The sequence below is a fragment of the Sinohyriopsis cumingii genome, chromosome 6 (genome assembly GCF_028554795.1).
Source record: "Sinohyriopsis cumingii isolate HCF-2022 chromosome 6, ASM2855479v2, whole genome shotgun sequence".
In the NCBI taxonomy this organism is placed as follows: Eukaryota; Metazoa; Mollusca; class Bivalvia; order Unionida; family Unionidae; genus Sinohyriopsis; species Sinohyriopsis cumingii.
In genome coordinates, this window is record NC_142966.1 from 140,763,290 (window position 1) to 140,779,867 (window position 16,578).

At 36.2% G+C, this 16,578-nt stretch overlaps 1 protein-coding gene across 2 annotated transcripts in view; it reads right to left on the reverse strand.

Moving 5' to 3' along the window:
* Nucleotides 1-747: 747 nt before the first annotated feature.
* The window catches only part of LOC149798130 (uncharacterized), a 114,667-nt gene continuing 98,836 nt past the window's right edge, over nt 748-16,578 (reverse strand). For both annotated transcript variants that reach the window (XM_089963220.1, XM_089963222.1), the window contains exons 7-10: nt 11,903-12,033; nt 5,869-6,032; nt 4,145-4,361; nt 748-1,614 (exon numbers count right to left, since the gene is read on the reverse strand). In XM_089963220.1, coding sequence (XP_089819346.1) covers nt 881-1,614; nt 4,145-4,361; nt 5,869-6,032; nt 11,903-12,033 — 1,246 coding nt within the window. In that variant the 3' untranslated portion in view covers nt 748-880. The remainder of the gene's footprint in view (nt 1,615-4,144; nt 4,362-5,868; nt 6,033-11,902; nt 12,034-16,578) is intronic.

The window sequence follows — 16,578 nt, forward strand, 5'->3', positions numbered from 1 at the left end:
ATAACCGTTTTAATTGTAAAACGAAATATGTAACAAGTTTAGAAACCCTCTTTCTTGTTGATGAAAAAATATGTTACATGTTTCAAGCTGTTTTAAAGTTATCAATGTTTTGATAACTTTTGTAAAAATCTTTTCGCTCTCTTGAACAACTGCTGAAATTGCCCGTCTTTAATCATTAACCTCTTTATGTTTATCCACTTTTTAACTGCACCGTTCTATTATAACACGGTAACACATTATGTTGTTGGTTTGGTTTTAACTTCAATTTTAACTGCACCGTTCTAATATAACACGGTAACACATGATGATGTTGGTTTGGTTTTAACTGCAATTTTAAATGCACCGTTCTATCATAACACGGTTACACATGATGTTGTTGGTTTGGCTTAAACTGCAATTTTAACTGCACCTTTCTATCATAACACCGTAACACATGACGTTGTTGGTTTGTTTGTAACTGCAATTTTAACTGCACCTTCTCTCATAACACGGTTACACATGATGTTGTTGGTTTTGTTTTAACTAAACTTTTAACACATTATTTATTTTATTATGCCGAGGAAATGGGAGCAAACTGCATTTCCCAAGGACACACCGAGGCAGTGGACCTGTACTGGTTGGGTAAAAAAACCACGTCCATTGGATTATAAGTCTGACGTTCGGCCAAGTGAGCATCCGAAGCTCCAGTTTATACATGAAGCGGACATATTGCGTAGTAAGTGATTATAAAGCCAAATGATTCCTTGCTATGTTTCAACAATACAGAGGTATTTTATTTCACAGTGCATCAGCCTTTACAATAAAAATGTGTGAAAACATTACAACCATTGCAGTACCCATAACAAGTATCACATCTCTCAAAACAAGTAACCATCAGGTATCAGGTCTGATCGACAATACATATGAAAATAAATAAGATTATCGAGGAAATTAAAAACGTCAAATATCTTGCTTCTGTTGTTAACGACGAGGAGGAAGCAACCTCGACAGCGCTCACAGCACCATCTTTTTCTGAGTCTGGAAGAGGCTGTAATGTATTTTGTCTCTGGTCGGATACCATTAAAGCTTTCTGACATCTTTTTCCACCGAATCCCGACGGGCAAATGCATATAAAAGAGTCTGAATAACTTTTACATATTCCGTTATTTTTACATGGAGAACTTTCACAGTTATTGATTTTTGTCTCACAGACTTCACCAGTATAGCCTTGTTTACAAAAACAAACAAACCCGTTTTGCATTGGTGAGACTGCACACTTGCCACCATGTTGGCACAGTATTCCTTGGCATAGGTTTTTATTTCTTTCACAATGATCACCCTCATAACCTGTTGAACACAAACAATATGGGCGAGTACCTCCGGCCTGAATTGTACATGATCCTCCATGAAAACATTGAAATGACATACAGGGATCTGCAGTCTCACATCTCTCTCCACTATAGCCTCGACGACAATTGCAAAATGCACGCAGACTTTCCCTCATTACTAAGCACGTGCCACCATTTAGACAGTGAAACTGATCACAAGGGTCAATATGAATGTCACATTGGGATCCAGCGAATCCTGTCGAACACTCACACACGTAACCGTTCACTCTATCCCTGCAAGTTCCACCTAAAGACAAAGAAAATAAGAGACAGAAAAGTTAATATAAGTTGATAACATACATGCATACATACATACATACATCAGGGTTCCCACGCTACCGGGAAGTCGGGAAAAAGTCGAGAGAAATTATAATTTTTTCCCGACCGTGAAAAGTCCTTGAATTTTGCCAATATTGACGAAAGTCGGGAAAAACCCGGGAATTTTATTCCACAACGTAACGCCCAAAACAATTACGTAATTGAATCGTAACTGAACTGATCGTGAGTTTAATTTATTGATTTCTAACCAGAATATTAGGAGGTTGCAGTATGGATCATTTGGGTGCTTGCCATAAATATATTTGTTCAGACAATCCAAACGCTCAGTGGATTAGATTCGTCTAGCAGACTTTAAGTTTCACAGACAGCTCGATATCCGTATTTTTTTATTATTATGGAAGGTAAGAAAACCAGTCTAGCATCACAAGAGGCCAACATGGTTGCGTTAAAGCATAGTCCCTCAGCGGATGGGCTAGCAAACTTAAACGTTAAATCGAGTTAAACCTGCATGAAATGGATATGAAAAATTATTTATTTTCTCAGAAATTGCGAGAGTATTAATATCGTTATGTCTTTAATCCGCTGAAAGACGATGAAACTAATGCGTTGATGAAATCTGAGCTGGTACTAGCGATTTCGATAGCATGTCGCACGAGCACACAGAATCTCACAACCGTCACTTTCAAATATTGTAGAGAGAAAAAAATATTAAATGAAAGCTGTATCCTGGTTGTAATAAAAATACAAAAACGAAAGAGCACAAAATTCTCTATATTTATTCACAGACCAACTTCGGAGTTTTGTTGTATCACGTGATTGCCACGTTGACATGTGCTCTCTCACGAAGCAGGTAACCAGACTACTCTGCTTGACGAATCAGACTGGCCAAGTTGCTTGTAGTTGTTCTCGAAATAAATATGTTGAGAATTATATGTTCTTTCCGGTTTTTACAAAAGGTATCAGACTTTCATTTAACATAATTGAAATTTTGCACAACAACATTAAAAAGGAGTTTGTTGTTGATATCACGTGAAAATTGGACTTCCGATGTCGTTGTTTGAAATATGTGAAGTCATGTGACTATTAACGCAAATGGCAAGTACCGGGTCAGATTTCATCTATGCTGTGTTTCGTCTAGTCTGTCAGCGAGTTAAAGACATAACGATTATAATACTTGCCATTTTTGAGAAAATAAATAATTTCCCTATTGATTTCATGCAGGTATAAGTCAATAGCCTTGTTTAAATTTGGTAGGCCCGCTGGTAGCTATCTTACGGTGGCGGCAGATTCCAAATTTGTTATTAATTACTCTGAACCCACAGTCCATCCAAAATGTCCAAATCTGAAAAATGAGGTTGGAATATCCGGCGGAAACCCGGATTAGAAAACTTTCGAATCTCTGAGCTAAACGTTTGGTGCGAAACTATTACACAGTGACATGTAGCTTGAAACACCGGTTTCAGATCTTAAACGGAACGCAGGAGAAATGGAAATTGTCGTCCCTTTTATTATATATTAAGAAACGATAATAGCTCATGTATCAATACAGGTTTGGGGACTGGTTTATTGAACTACAAGAAGTCAAGTTGATATTACAGAAAATTCAGTCCTTGTTTATACAACAATATATAATTTGTCAAAATGTAAATCAACCCTTTTGTAAATCATTAGTCTTTAAATGATGGAATTTTTAACCAAATTGTCTTAAGGAGTTTAGGTTGGTTGAAAAATCTTGTTTGAAATTTTATTGGCACACATAATTTCAGGGTTAAACTTTTTTCGTAGCAAGATAAGATTCTAAAACTTTGCATTTATTGGGGATTTTTTCATACTGTGATGGGAAATGTTTACTTTGTACAACATGCAAACATATTGCTCCAGAATTCTTTGGAATTAAAGGTTTGAAAGGAAACAAAATAATTTATGCTCATTTTGTTGTTTCCATGTAGCAACATAATGCAGGTCAGCAAATTAAAGTTAGAATTTGTATTCTGTACATTGAAATGGCTTTTAATGCCAGTTTATGGGAATATAGTCAAATTTGTTTCGTGTGACTCTTTCTGTGGTTTTGTACATGATCATCTTTTCTGACATATAAGTTTTGGAGAGTCTTGAAAGAGAAACATCTCGGGATTTGGAAAATCCATGTTATTAATCCAAAATGTTCTTTAATTCCATTCAGTAATGGTCATATTATAACCTTGAAAAACTTCATTTCATCCTAGAAAAAACCTGGGAAAGACCTGGAAATTTATACTTAGAAATGCATACATACATACATACATACATACATACATACATACATTTATACATACATTCATACAGACATACATACATACATACATACAGACGGACCGACATACACGAATTCCTGTAATAGTTATATCACAGAAACACACAAAATTCCACAAACGCAGATGTTGACAATGGAAAGAATAAACATATCATGCAGTTTGGCAGTTCTTAAGTCCGACAGCTATCAAAACTATAATAATCACCATTTAGACATGGGTCTGATGTACATTCGTCAATCTCTTCCTGGCACTGGTTACCTAGGTAACCTGGACGGCAGTCACATGACTGTTCGCTGTCGTTTTCAATGCATTTCCCGCCATTTTTACAGAAATTTTCATCGCATGAAAGGAGGGAGTACTGACATCTATGACCATAGAAACTTTTTGCACAAAGACACCGTCTTCCGTAAACGTTTGTCATCTGGAAAAAGAGTAGTGTAAAGATTTCAGAAACAAGAAGTAGTGAAAAAGATTGGACAAAGCTTTCCCTAAGATTTCCTTCTGATTGCCAGCAAGACTTTCGGTCGCTGTACTTGAAGACAAGTTCACAGTCTTTTCAGGTGGGATATGGTGAGAAAAAGGAGGCTGTGATTTTCATTCAAACCTATATATATATATATATATATATATATATATATATGATACCCCACCCCACCCCACCCCAAAACACTTCCTTTCTTCAGCAGTGGCAGCGCGAGGTCTGTTGTGTAAAGACAAATGTATCCGGTGCCATATTAAGTGGGCACCGTCGGGAGAATTTTGTATTTTTTTTTTTTTTTGCCAATTAAATTTTCATGGTATTTCACCGTCAACTTAGTCTAACCCCCCCTCAATTCTTCACAAATTTTATACGGGGTGGGATTGCGGGATGTTAGCAACTAAAATAAAAAATGTTATCTCAAGCAAAGTAGGTGCGCCACTAAAGAATACTATCCCATGGCGCTTCGGTATGGCGCTATTTAAGATCGTTTTCCTCTGTGTCTCGAACCTTCGCACCGCCAGTTCTTTGGCTTATATGGTCGATATACTTCGGTTTTTATTTTCTTTCTGAAATTCACACCAATAACAGTTTTATCTAGTTGTTTGAGGGTATAATCGTTTTCCAAAATCTTTGCACCCTACACCGAAAATTAAATGCTCATTCCCTTAAGAAATATGGACGGCTCAGAAAGAGCGGACGGAAACAGATGACATTACTGACGAACAATCTGACTCATGGATGTAGTACTAGCACTGCAAATAACATCGTGCAGTAGAAATATAACAGATAAAGATGACTTATTTCAAACCATCGAAGGTCTGGATGTTTCGTTTTACTTGCATGTCAGTGCAGGGGTCATGCAGGGAATCCAGGGTATGCACCCATAACAGAGATTTAACGGGGAACAGTTCTGTTGTGTCTGATTGTCATGTGATTCTCGTGAACGCGCGACATAACGGTTCAAAATCATTAAAGTATATACTTTGGTTGTTGTGCTAGAATGTAGTTGTCCTACAATATGGTATACAGTAGATATTGTCAAATTAATGTAAAATATGTTATCATCAAGTAGCTAATGGTGTCTTTGTTACATATCATCAAAACTAGTACTTGTTCCTGTTGTAAAATATGTTACATTAAACAAACCTTGTTATGTATGTCAACATCATAAGAAATCTTCTGTAAGTTACTCTTGTATAAGAACAAACTTAAAGGCCTAATAATGTCCCCTACCTTAAATATTTTCATCATGGTTTTATGTTTTCTAATTTCATGTTTTCTGTAATAATATCATTATATATGTCTTTATGTTATAGGTGTTGTCTAATGTTGTAAAGCGCTTAGAGCTTCTAAAGATTAGGCGCTATACAAAGTCCTCATTATTGTTATTATTATTATTATTATTACATAAAAATTATACACTTTTGAAAATGATAGTGTTACTCACCATACAAGTTCCGCCATTCTGACAAAATTCCTCCTCACAAAGTTGATACTGACAGTTAGGGCCAGCAAACCCTTGTGGACATGCGCATGTGTAGTTGTTAACGTTATCTCTGAAACACGATCCACCGTGGAGGCATGGATTGTTCTTGAAGCAGTAGTTGAGATCTGTGAATCACAATGACAACTTTAAAAATTATCTTGTAGTTTGCAATCACTACCGTCGCGTTCAAAGTCTTTTTAACTGTCGAAGTTCGTTCGTCACTGTCTCTTACATTCTCTTCATTCACTGATAATTTGTTCGTGCAAATTTTTGTTTGTTTGTTTGCTTGTTTGTTGGGGGGGGGGGAGGGATGGGGGGGGGGATAGTATTTCGGTAAGACTTGTTTTGGAGATTACAATCAGGTTTATAGATCTTGACGAGACTACAAAGATTGCCAGTTAGAAGATCGCTAGGCCCTTCCGTCCAGTCTGAAAAAGAACCTCAGACGTAGATGTAGGAATGCGCCTACATTAATGGGTTCGGTAATTCGCCAATGGCGAATGTACCACATATGTTGCGACAGAAAATGCCAATAGTGTTCCGATTATGACTTTGACACTTGTGCCAAGTAAAGCAAAATAGTTTCGAATATAGTTCTCAATGGCGGCTAATTACATAGGAGGTTTTTTTCTCGATCTGACGGAAAAGGCTGAGGATATTTTGATTGTACTGCTTGCATTGTAACCAGCCAGAAAAGGGGAAACAAATAAATCATATACTCGGGCTACACGTAGCGTTTGTGACCAGACGTATGGTTCTGTCTTAATCGGTGTTGAAATGTTTTGGTTTAGCTGAATACGGAATACGCTCTTTTCTTTTTTTTTTTTCGTAATAACAAATGCCAGTAACAAACCAGAACAACAAATAAAAGGTGAATGAATTTTCCTATCACATAGCCAAAGCACACCTCCATTAAACCTCATGTTGATGGATAGGTTGAAGGTTAAACGACGGTGTTTATTGCTTGCATTCAACACTTAGTTTTCAATTCATGACACATATCCTTAAACTCAAAAGCTGGACTTGATCCGTTACCGTATTATGGCCACGAACATATAAAAATAATATATTACTCTAAATAGCAAAACCTTGTAAAATCAATATATACTTAAATAAAAATTGGCGTATCCACATAATCTATAAGTCACCATCAATCCCGGTTGAACTGTAATTGTACCATTTGTTCCTAATGACAGCGATTTATTCAGGGAGCCACAATCTGTATACATTTTACCGGGAAGCCACAACTTGTATATATTTTACCAGGAAGCCACAACTTGTATTCATTTTACTTACAGTGTCCAATTTGCGGAAGAAAACCCTATAAATGTTGATTAGTTAAAATACAGCAACTGAGCAGAATTTTGGAGTTGCTGTTAACGACAAGTACTGGACCATACTGACAAAAAAGGATGGATTTGGGTATGTTAAATCAGAAGTTAGTCATAAAATACACAAGACACAGTCTTCACTGCAGAATAATAATTGTTTACGCAGACATTCGGCTTTATGTTATAACTGCAACTATGATTATGCAATTTGTCGAATTTAAGTTAAAATATGGTGTCCAACAAAGCATTATTTATGTTTCATTTTTATTCTTTGTTGGCTTTTTATAATTATATGTTATGCACATCTGTGTTTTGTACTTGACCTTTGTCCAAAATCAACTTAATGGTCTACCTAACCAAAAGACATTTATTTTGTAAACAAAATAATACATAGCTAATATTTCACTATCCTTGTGGATTAAACATTCTGAACATTATTAATAGCAAAAACATATTTACTTCAATTTGAGTTAAAGATACAGTCTTGATTCTGACCTAAGAATATTTCCGAATGCAAATGTCCTATGAAGTTACAGAGTATTGGCAAAAAATGTTAATTACGACGTAGGTTAAATAGACGGGTATATACTCTTTTTTATCTAAGAATTATTCGTTCTTCCTTTAAAACCGGAAGCATAATCATTCTTATTACTGTGTTCAAACTTTAATTCGGGTGGATTAACTTATTCAAATTATTATTCACTAGAACTACAAAGTGCTCAATAATATTCTTGGACTAAAACATTAATTTCAAGGTGAATTTAGTCAAAGACATTTTGTATTATATTATTGGGGTACATCAATACACTATTAGCAAATCACAACATTCCAGATCATTGACACAGTAGCACGTTCGAGATTACATGCATAACAGCACATTCAATAATGGAATTTATTTAGAACATATATAGTCTGACTATACATCCCGTTTGTTTGTACCCCCTTCCGATTTGAATAATGGAAAACTTTAATGTGATAAAAAGTGCAAGGAACCTTGTCAATTCATTCATTGATTTATAATTTTTAACTGACTGTGAGTAGAGTGGCCCTAACAGTGTCATCTTCTGCGCGTTTCATGCTTAACGGAAGTTTTCAATATAATAGACGGACACGCTCAAAATGCATTTCCAGTTCCTGGACAAGTTCATTTTCAGAAAGGGGTGTGTGCACGACTACATACATATGTCGTCTGCTTCCGATATTTACAATGTTGAATAGAATGACAACAACAAATTTGCCTTTCACGTGGATTTAACAAGCGGTTTAATTTTTATGTTCATGTGTGCAAAGGGATATAATTCCAAACTCTCAACGTTTTGTTAATTTACGGAATTATTCGGCAGTTACCGAACTACACCATTATGTTGTCGGATGGAAATAAACTAACCCATAGTGTACGCAATATGGCGCCGTGTTAATATGTAAAGTCCGTTAAGCATGAAAGGTGAAGGGGTTGCCAGTATTAGTGCCATTCTGGTCACAGTCAGGTTAGAAATTATAAATCAATGATGCAGCTGACTTAGTTCTGTGCACTTTTTATCACATTAAACGTTTTTGTTATTGAAATCGGTAGGGGGGTACAAACAAACGGGGATGTTTAATGCGACTTTAGAATATCACTGGAATTCATTTGGAGCTTCATAATTTGGACTTGTGGTACAACTTTTAGGACTATTTGTGATTTAATTCACAATGCTGTAAGTTCTTTTAAATTTTCACTTTGTGTTCTTGGGAGATAACTTATTTACTGAATTTTACAAAACTTATTGGTTTCGCTCTTTTCTGTTACATAGTTTACATAGACCACATAGTCGTAATATAGGTTTCCGCAAACTGGTTGTCTTGGATAGGAGATTTGTATGGTTGTAACTGTTAGTAGCTTTGACTCGGAGCTTTTCAGTATCCAGACCTGGTCCCAATTTAAATTACGTATAAACCTAAGGCATTTGATTAGTCAGACTTTAATTTGACTCAGTCAGCTCTCCGGATTCTGAACTTAAATTTAAGTCTAAAATTAAGTGCTGTTGGTGAAATTCAAAACTGGGTTATGATGATTTTTTCGGTTTAATGCAGTGGCTGCGCAAGGGTTCGAGGCTCCCGGAAGTAATGTTCTCTAGTGACGCCCCTACATTTCTACAAAAACCAGATTTGATGCCAGTTGACATCCTCGCTCGCCCCCCCCTCCCCCCAGTTTTGTAAAGAATCATCGCCCTCACCACCTTTAGATTAAGGTGATGGCGAAATACAATCAAACTTTAAGCAACCCTCTTTGTGACGCCACGTGGTCTAATTGCTAGAGTACGGATATTATTTATTAAAGGTGTTCCGAAGTTCATTTTTGTACCAACGTATTGAAGCATGATAATGGTGTGTATTTTTTTTAGCCGAAAGGTGCGTATATATTCTTGATAACCATGCGCCATTTTGTAATTAAAAAAATTAAAATAGAGCCAGCTTCTTAAGGCGGTGGACGATAATGGTCAAATAATTTACTTCTAAAGTAGTTGTGAATTTCTAATGGTCAAACAGTTTATTTCTACAGCTGTGGTGAATTTCTTCTAGATATACCAGCAAATGGTGGTGTGATATCTGAATTAAAAAAATAGACCAGTGTATACATCAGATCCAGAGGAACGAGTGGCAATGAGATATCAAAGACACTTCAATTACAATCCTAATTGGCAGACCGTCAATTGGAGTCGGAAAGACTACAGCGTCTGCAAAACAGCTAGTTTCATTCAAACACTCTCAGAGAGTAAATTACATTTTTCGTTGTAAGGAAGCCTAATGGCAGTAACTACAGACTTATTTTCTCTAGAGCCTAGTCTAAATTCAGCAATGAAATTAAAGTGAGACGAAATTACGTCTATGAATGGTCTTCGGCCCTCATCCTGATGGGAATACTACAGTCTATTTGCTTGAGTACAAATTGCGTGTGAATGTAAAATAAATAAGGATATGAAAAACAAGTTCTGATTTTATGAATTGAAAGAGAAATTCGTTGACAAGAGTGGTTATTAGGAAAGTATGCTTTGATTAAAGAGAGTAACTGAACTATTAAAACATGCAGCATTCTACAAAAAACGTTATACATGATTGTGTGGGAATCACATTCTTACAGACCGATAAAATCCAAATGTCGAGCGTACCTTATACTGTCTACAGCAAAAATAAAACGAGTGATATATAATATACTGATATTTAGTCTGAGGTATATTGGCCTGTAAATATAACATACTGATATTCAGTCTGATATATCTTGGCCTGTAAATGTAATATACTGATATTTAGTCTGAGGTATCTTGGCCTGTAAATATAATATACTGATATTCAGTTGTGACGACATGGGATATATTGGCCGGCCCCACATAATACTATCTATTTATTTTATTGAAGGTGTGTGTGTGTGTGCGCGCGTGTGTGTGTGCATATGTATGTATGTATGCATGCATGCATGCATGTATGTATGTATGTATGTATGTATGTATGTGTCTGTGTGGTATAGATGTTTAAAGTAGCTTTAAAAAATGTCAGTCATATCACTACAATGACTTCAGTGTGGCAGTTTATAGTGATGTCTAGCACTGGCGCATCATGCCATAGACATGTAGCATGACGCACCACCCAGTCACATTATTCTGACACCAGGCCGACCAGTCATAACAGTAACCTCTTAATTCTGAGCGCCTATCGAGGCAGCTGTTATTACCATTTTTAAAGTCTTTGGTATGACTCAGCCGGGGTTCGAACCCGCGACCTCCCGCATCAAAGACGGACGCTGTACCCACTTAGACCACCGGAACGGTCTATTCCAGATCTGGCACAAGAATTTCAAGATCATTCTCATGCACAAACTGAGACTAGACTAAAACTTAGGATATTTTTTACAGGCTTTTGTTGAGTCGGCGACCAGTTGGTCATTATTTTTAATTTCGAGTTGTATTTGGGTTTGAACACAATATAGGTTTTGAATGTTGGGGAATGAAGTACTTAAGTATTGTGATCTTTAAAACACACATACACACACACACACACACACACACAGGGGCCCCGAGTGGCCGAGTGGTCTCCGTTACGGATCACTGCCATCTCACCTGTCTGCGTGGTTTCGAGTCTCGGATTCGGCTAATGTGGGTATGTGAGAAAGCTTGCCAGTAGCTTCTAGTGGGTCGGTGGTTCTTTCCGGGGTTTTCCCGTGTTCTTCCTCCACCATTAATACTGGCCGCCGTGTATAGCCTATCGTGTGCTGAAAAATGGCCTTAAACCCTACAACAACAACAATACACACAAAAAACCAGAATAAAACAACAACAAACAAAAACAGAAAACAGAAACAAAACAAGCTCAGAAAGCTTCTATGTACTGGTAAAAGTTATACAATTCAAAGATGTTATGTGTACTAATGTTCTGTAATTCAGTGTTCTACGGTGTTCGACGATAATTCACCTCCATCCTTGTAAACAGGTTTAGAGAATACATAATACTATCGAAGTACCCTGGTGTCAAGAATATAATTATCCTGATGCTATGGTTAACCAGGACTCCGCAGTTTCGTATATATTCTCAGCGGAAATGGTAGCGGTAGTATTTTTGGAGAGAGAGAGAGAGAGAGAGAGATGGGGGGGGGGGGGGCAGACAGACTAAGAGAGAGACAGAGTGTGTACCTATATCACACAGCCTGCCAAACCAGCCATCGTAACAAATACACTGTCCAGGGTAAAAGCAGTTGCCATTCAAACACCCCGGGAAAACCTCGCACTTGTCACAGTGGTCGCCATACCAACCGATACGACACCTTCAAAGTAAAGGTCCGCAAGTAATTGATAATGATGATACCACTGAAAGTTTATAATAAATATATAACGGGTGATCTTGAAATCACTCATTAACAATTGGTTGATGCTATTACAGAATAATATATGAGTAAAGAAATTAGAGAATTAAAATTTGGAAAGATAAATTAACTTGGTTAGCTAACAGATGAAATACTTTTTTGCCATTAGTAATGCCATACTGCAGCTAGATTTCTTAAAAGCAATATCATTTTTAACACATGATTTTTCTCGAAAGCTGGTCTAATGTATTCATTCTTCATATTTATAAAATGGGTGAATTAATGAGGATGAAAATTAAAGCTGCATCACTCTATTAAGTGTATTTAGGTACAATTTTCAACCGCCAACCAACTAGGCGCACCCGTATGTGTGTTAAAAGTCTAATAAAATAGTTCCAAACACTCGGTCTCTTTCTCTCTTTGCCGTCATGACTAGCTAAAGCTGATAATTTATATAACTTTATTGTAATTTGAACTAAGCACATTCTTTGTAAAAATGTGCAAGCGTGTCTTTGCAAAACGTGACATTGCCAATAAGCATATGAGCACTTCCGTTGTTTAATCTTCAGCTTCTGAAGTGCGAAGTGTATGCATGTGATCAAGCTTTTCATTTTTGGGGTATGTGAATATTCCATGTAGTCCGAAATCCCACACTGCCTAAATTGAAGCTGTCGGTTTTGAATGAGTAAAAAATCAGAAATTTGTTTGACTCCTATATACAAAAATATTGATGAACAACCCTTTCTTAATTACATTATCTCCTACATTTAGTAATCTTATCTCTGGACAGCCACCCACCAACATCATCTTCGACCGCTCCGTTGGCCTAGTGGTTAGAGCGTCCGCCTTGGATGCGGGAGGTCGTGGGTTCGATCCCCGGCCGAGTCATACGTCTATAAATGGTACTAACATCTGCCTCGCTTGCCGCTCAGCATTACTAATATTAGGACTGGTCGGCCTTGTGTCAGGATAATGTGACTGGGTGGGACATCATGCTACATGTCTGAGGCATGATGCCTCAGTGCTAGACTTCACTTTAAACTTCCACACTGCATAAATCGTAGGGATATGACTGGAAAATTGTTAAAGCAAAGTTAAAAATCTAAATCAAACATACACACACAAACACACTTAAATCCTATTCGGCACTGAATCATACAGATGCAGTTCTGTCAAATAGGTACGTAAATCCTATTCGATATTGAATCACACAGATGTAGTTCTGTCATTGGATTTAAATCCTATTCGATATTGAATCATACAAATGTAGTTCTGTCAAATAGGTACTTAAATCCTATTCGATATTGAATCACACAGATGTAGTTCTGTCATTGGATTTAAATCCCATTCGGTATTGAATCATACAGATGCAGTTCTGTCAAATAGGTACGTAAATCCTATTCGATATTGAATCACACAGATGTAGGTCTGTCATTGGATTTAAATCCTATTCGGTATTGAATCATACAGATGTAGTTCGGTCATTGCACTTAAATCCTATTTGGTATTGAATCATACATATGTAGTTCTGTCAAATAGGTACTTAAATCCTATTCGATATTGAATCACACAGATGTAGTTCTGTCATTGGATTAAATCCTATTCGGTATTGAATCATACAGATGTAGTTCGGTCATTGCACATAAATCATATTCGGTGTTGAATCATACAGATGTAGTTCTGTCAAATAGGTACTTAAATCCTATTCGATATTAAATCATACAGATGTAGTTCTGTCATTGGATTTAAATCCTATTCGGTATTGAATCATACAGATGTAGTTCGGTCATTGCACTTAACGCCTATTTGGTATTGAATCATACATATGTAGTTCTGTCAAATAGGTACTTAAATCCAATTCGGTATTGAAACATACAGATGTAGTTCCGTCAAATAGGTACTTAAATCCTATTCGGTACTGAATCATACAGGTGAAGCTCTGTCATTGCACTTAAATCATATTCGGTATTGAATCATACAGATGTAGTTCTGTCATTGTCCTTAAATCCTATTCGGTACTGAGTCATACAGATGTAGTTCTGTCAAATAGGTACTTAAATCCAATTCGGTATTTTAATCACACAGATATAGTTCTGTCATTGCACTTAAATCCATTCGGTATTGAATCATACAGACGTTGTTCTATCGAATAGGCACTTAAATCCTATTCGGAACTGAATCATACAGATATAGTTCTGTCAAATAGGCACGTAAACCTTATTCGGTATTGAATCATATAGATGTAGTTCTGTCAAACAGGCACTTAAATCCTATCCAGTACCGAATCACACGGCTGTAGATCTGTCATTGCACTTAAATCCTATTCGGTACTGATTCAAACAGATGTAGCTCTGTCATTGCATTTAAATCATATTCGGTATTGAATCATACATATATAGTTCTGTCATTGTCCTTAATTCCTATTCAGTACTGAATCATACAGATGTAGTTCTGTCAAATAGGTACTTAAATCCTATTCGGCATTGAATATACAGATGTAGTTATGTCAGATAGGTACTTAAATCCTATTCGGAATTGAATCATACAGATGTAGCTCGGTCATTGCACTTAAATCCTATTCGGTATTGAATCATAGAAATGTAGTTCTGTCAAATAGGTACTTAAATCCTATTCGATATTGAATCACACAGATGTAGTTCTGTCATTGGATTTAAATCCTATTCGGTATTGAATCATACAGATGCAGGTCTGTCAAATAGGTACGTAAATCCTATTCGATATTGAATCACACAGATGTAGGTCTGACATTGGATTTAAATCCTATTCGGTATTGAATCATACAGATGTAGTTCGGTCATTGCACTTAAATCCTATTCGGTATTGAATCATACATATGTAGTTCTGTCAAATAGGTACTTAAATCCTATTCGATATTGAATCACACAGATGTAGTTCTGTCATTGGATTTAAATCCTATTCGGTATTGAATCATACAGATGTAGTTCGGTCATTGCACTTAAATCCTATTTGGTATTGAATCATACATATGTAGTTCTGTCAAATAGGTACTTAAATCCTATTCGATATTGAATCACACAGATGTAGTTCTGTCATTGGATTAAATCATATTCGGTATTGAATCATACAGATGTAGTTCGGTCATTGCACTTAAATCCTATTCGGTGTTGAATCATACATATGTAGTTCTGTGAAATAGGTACTTAAATCCTATTCGATATTAAATCATACAGATGTAGTTCTGTCATTGGATTTAAATCCTATTCGGTACTGAATCATACAGATGTAGTTTGGTCATTGCACTTAAATCATATTCGGTATTGAATCATACAGATGTAGTTCTGTCATTGTCCTTAAATCCTATTCGGTACTGAGTCATACAGATGTAGTTCTGTCAAATAGGTACTTAAATCCAATTCGGTATTTTAATCACACAGATATAGTTCTGTCATTGCACTTAAATCCATTCGGTATTGAATCATACAGACGTTGTTCTATCGAATAGGCACTTAAATCCTATTCGGAACTGAATCATACAGATATAGTTCTGTCAAATAGGCACGTAAACCTTATTCGGTATTGAATCATATAGATGTAGTTCTGTCAAACAGGCACTTAAATCCTATCCAGTACCGAATCACACGGCTGTAGATCTGTCATTGCACTTAAATCCTATTCGGTACTGATTCAAACAGATGTAGCTCTGTCATTGCATTTAAATCATATTCGGTATTGAATCATACAGATATAGTTCTGTCATTGTCCTTAATTCCTATTCAGTACTGAATCATACAGATGTAGTTCTGTCAAATAGGTACTTAAATCCTATTCGGCATTGAATATACAGATGTAGTTATGTCAGATAGGTACTTAAATCCTATTCGGAATTGAATCATACAGATGTAGCTCGGTCATTGCACTTAAATCCTATTCGGTATTGAATCATAGAAATGTAGTTCTGTCAAATAGGTACTTAAATCCTATTCGATATTGAATCACACAGATGTAGTTCTGTCATTGGATTTAAATCCTATTCGGTATTGAATCATACAGATGCAGGTCTGTCAAATAGGTACGTAAATCCTATTCGATATTGAATCACACAGATGTAGGTCTGACATTGGATTTAAATCCTATTCGGTATTGAATCATACAGATGTAGTTCGGTCATTGCACTTAAATCCTAATCGGTATTGAATCATACATATGTAGTTCTGTCAAATAGGTACTTAAATCCTATTCGATATTGAATCACACAGATGTAGTTCTGTCATTGGATTTAAATCCTATTCGGTATTGAATCATACAGATGTAGTTCGGTCATTGCACTTAAATCCTATTTGGTATTGAATCATACATATGTAGTTCTGTCAAATAGGTACTTAAATCCTATTCGATATTGAATCACACAGATGTAGTTCTGTCATTGGATTAAATCATATTCGGTATTGAATCATACAGATGTAGTTCGGTCATTGCACTTAAATCCTATTCGGTGTTGAATCATACATATGTAGTTCTGTGAAA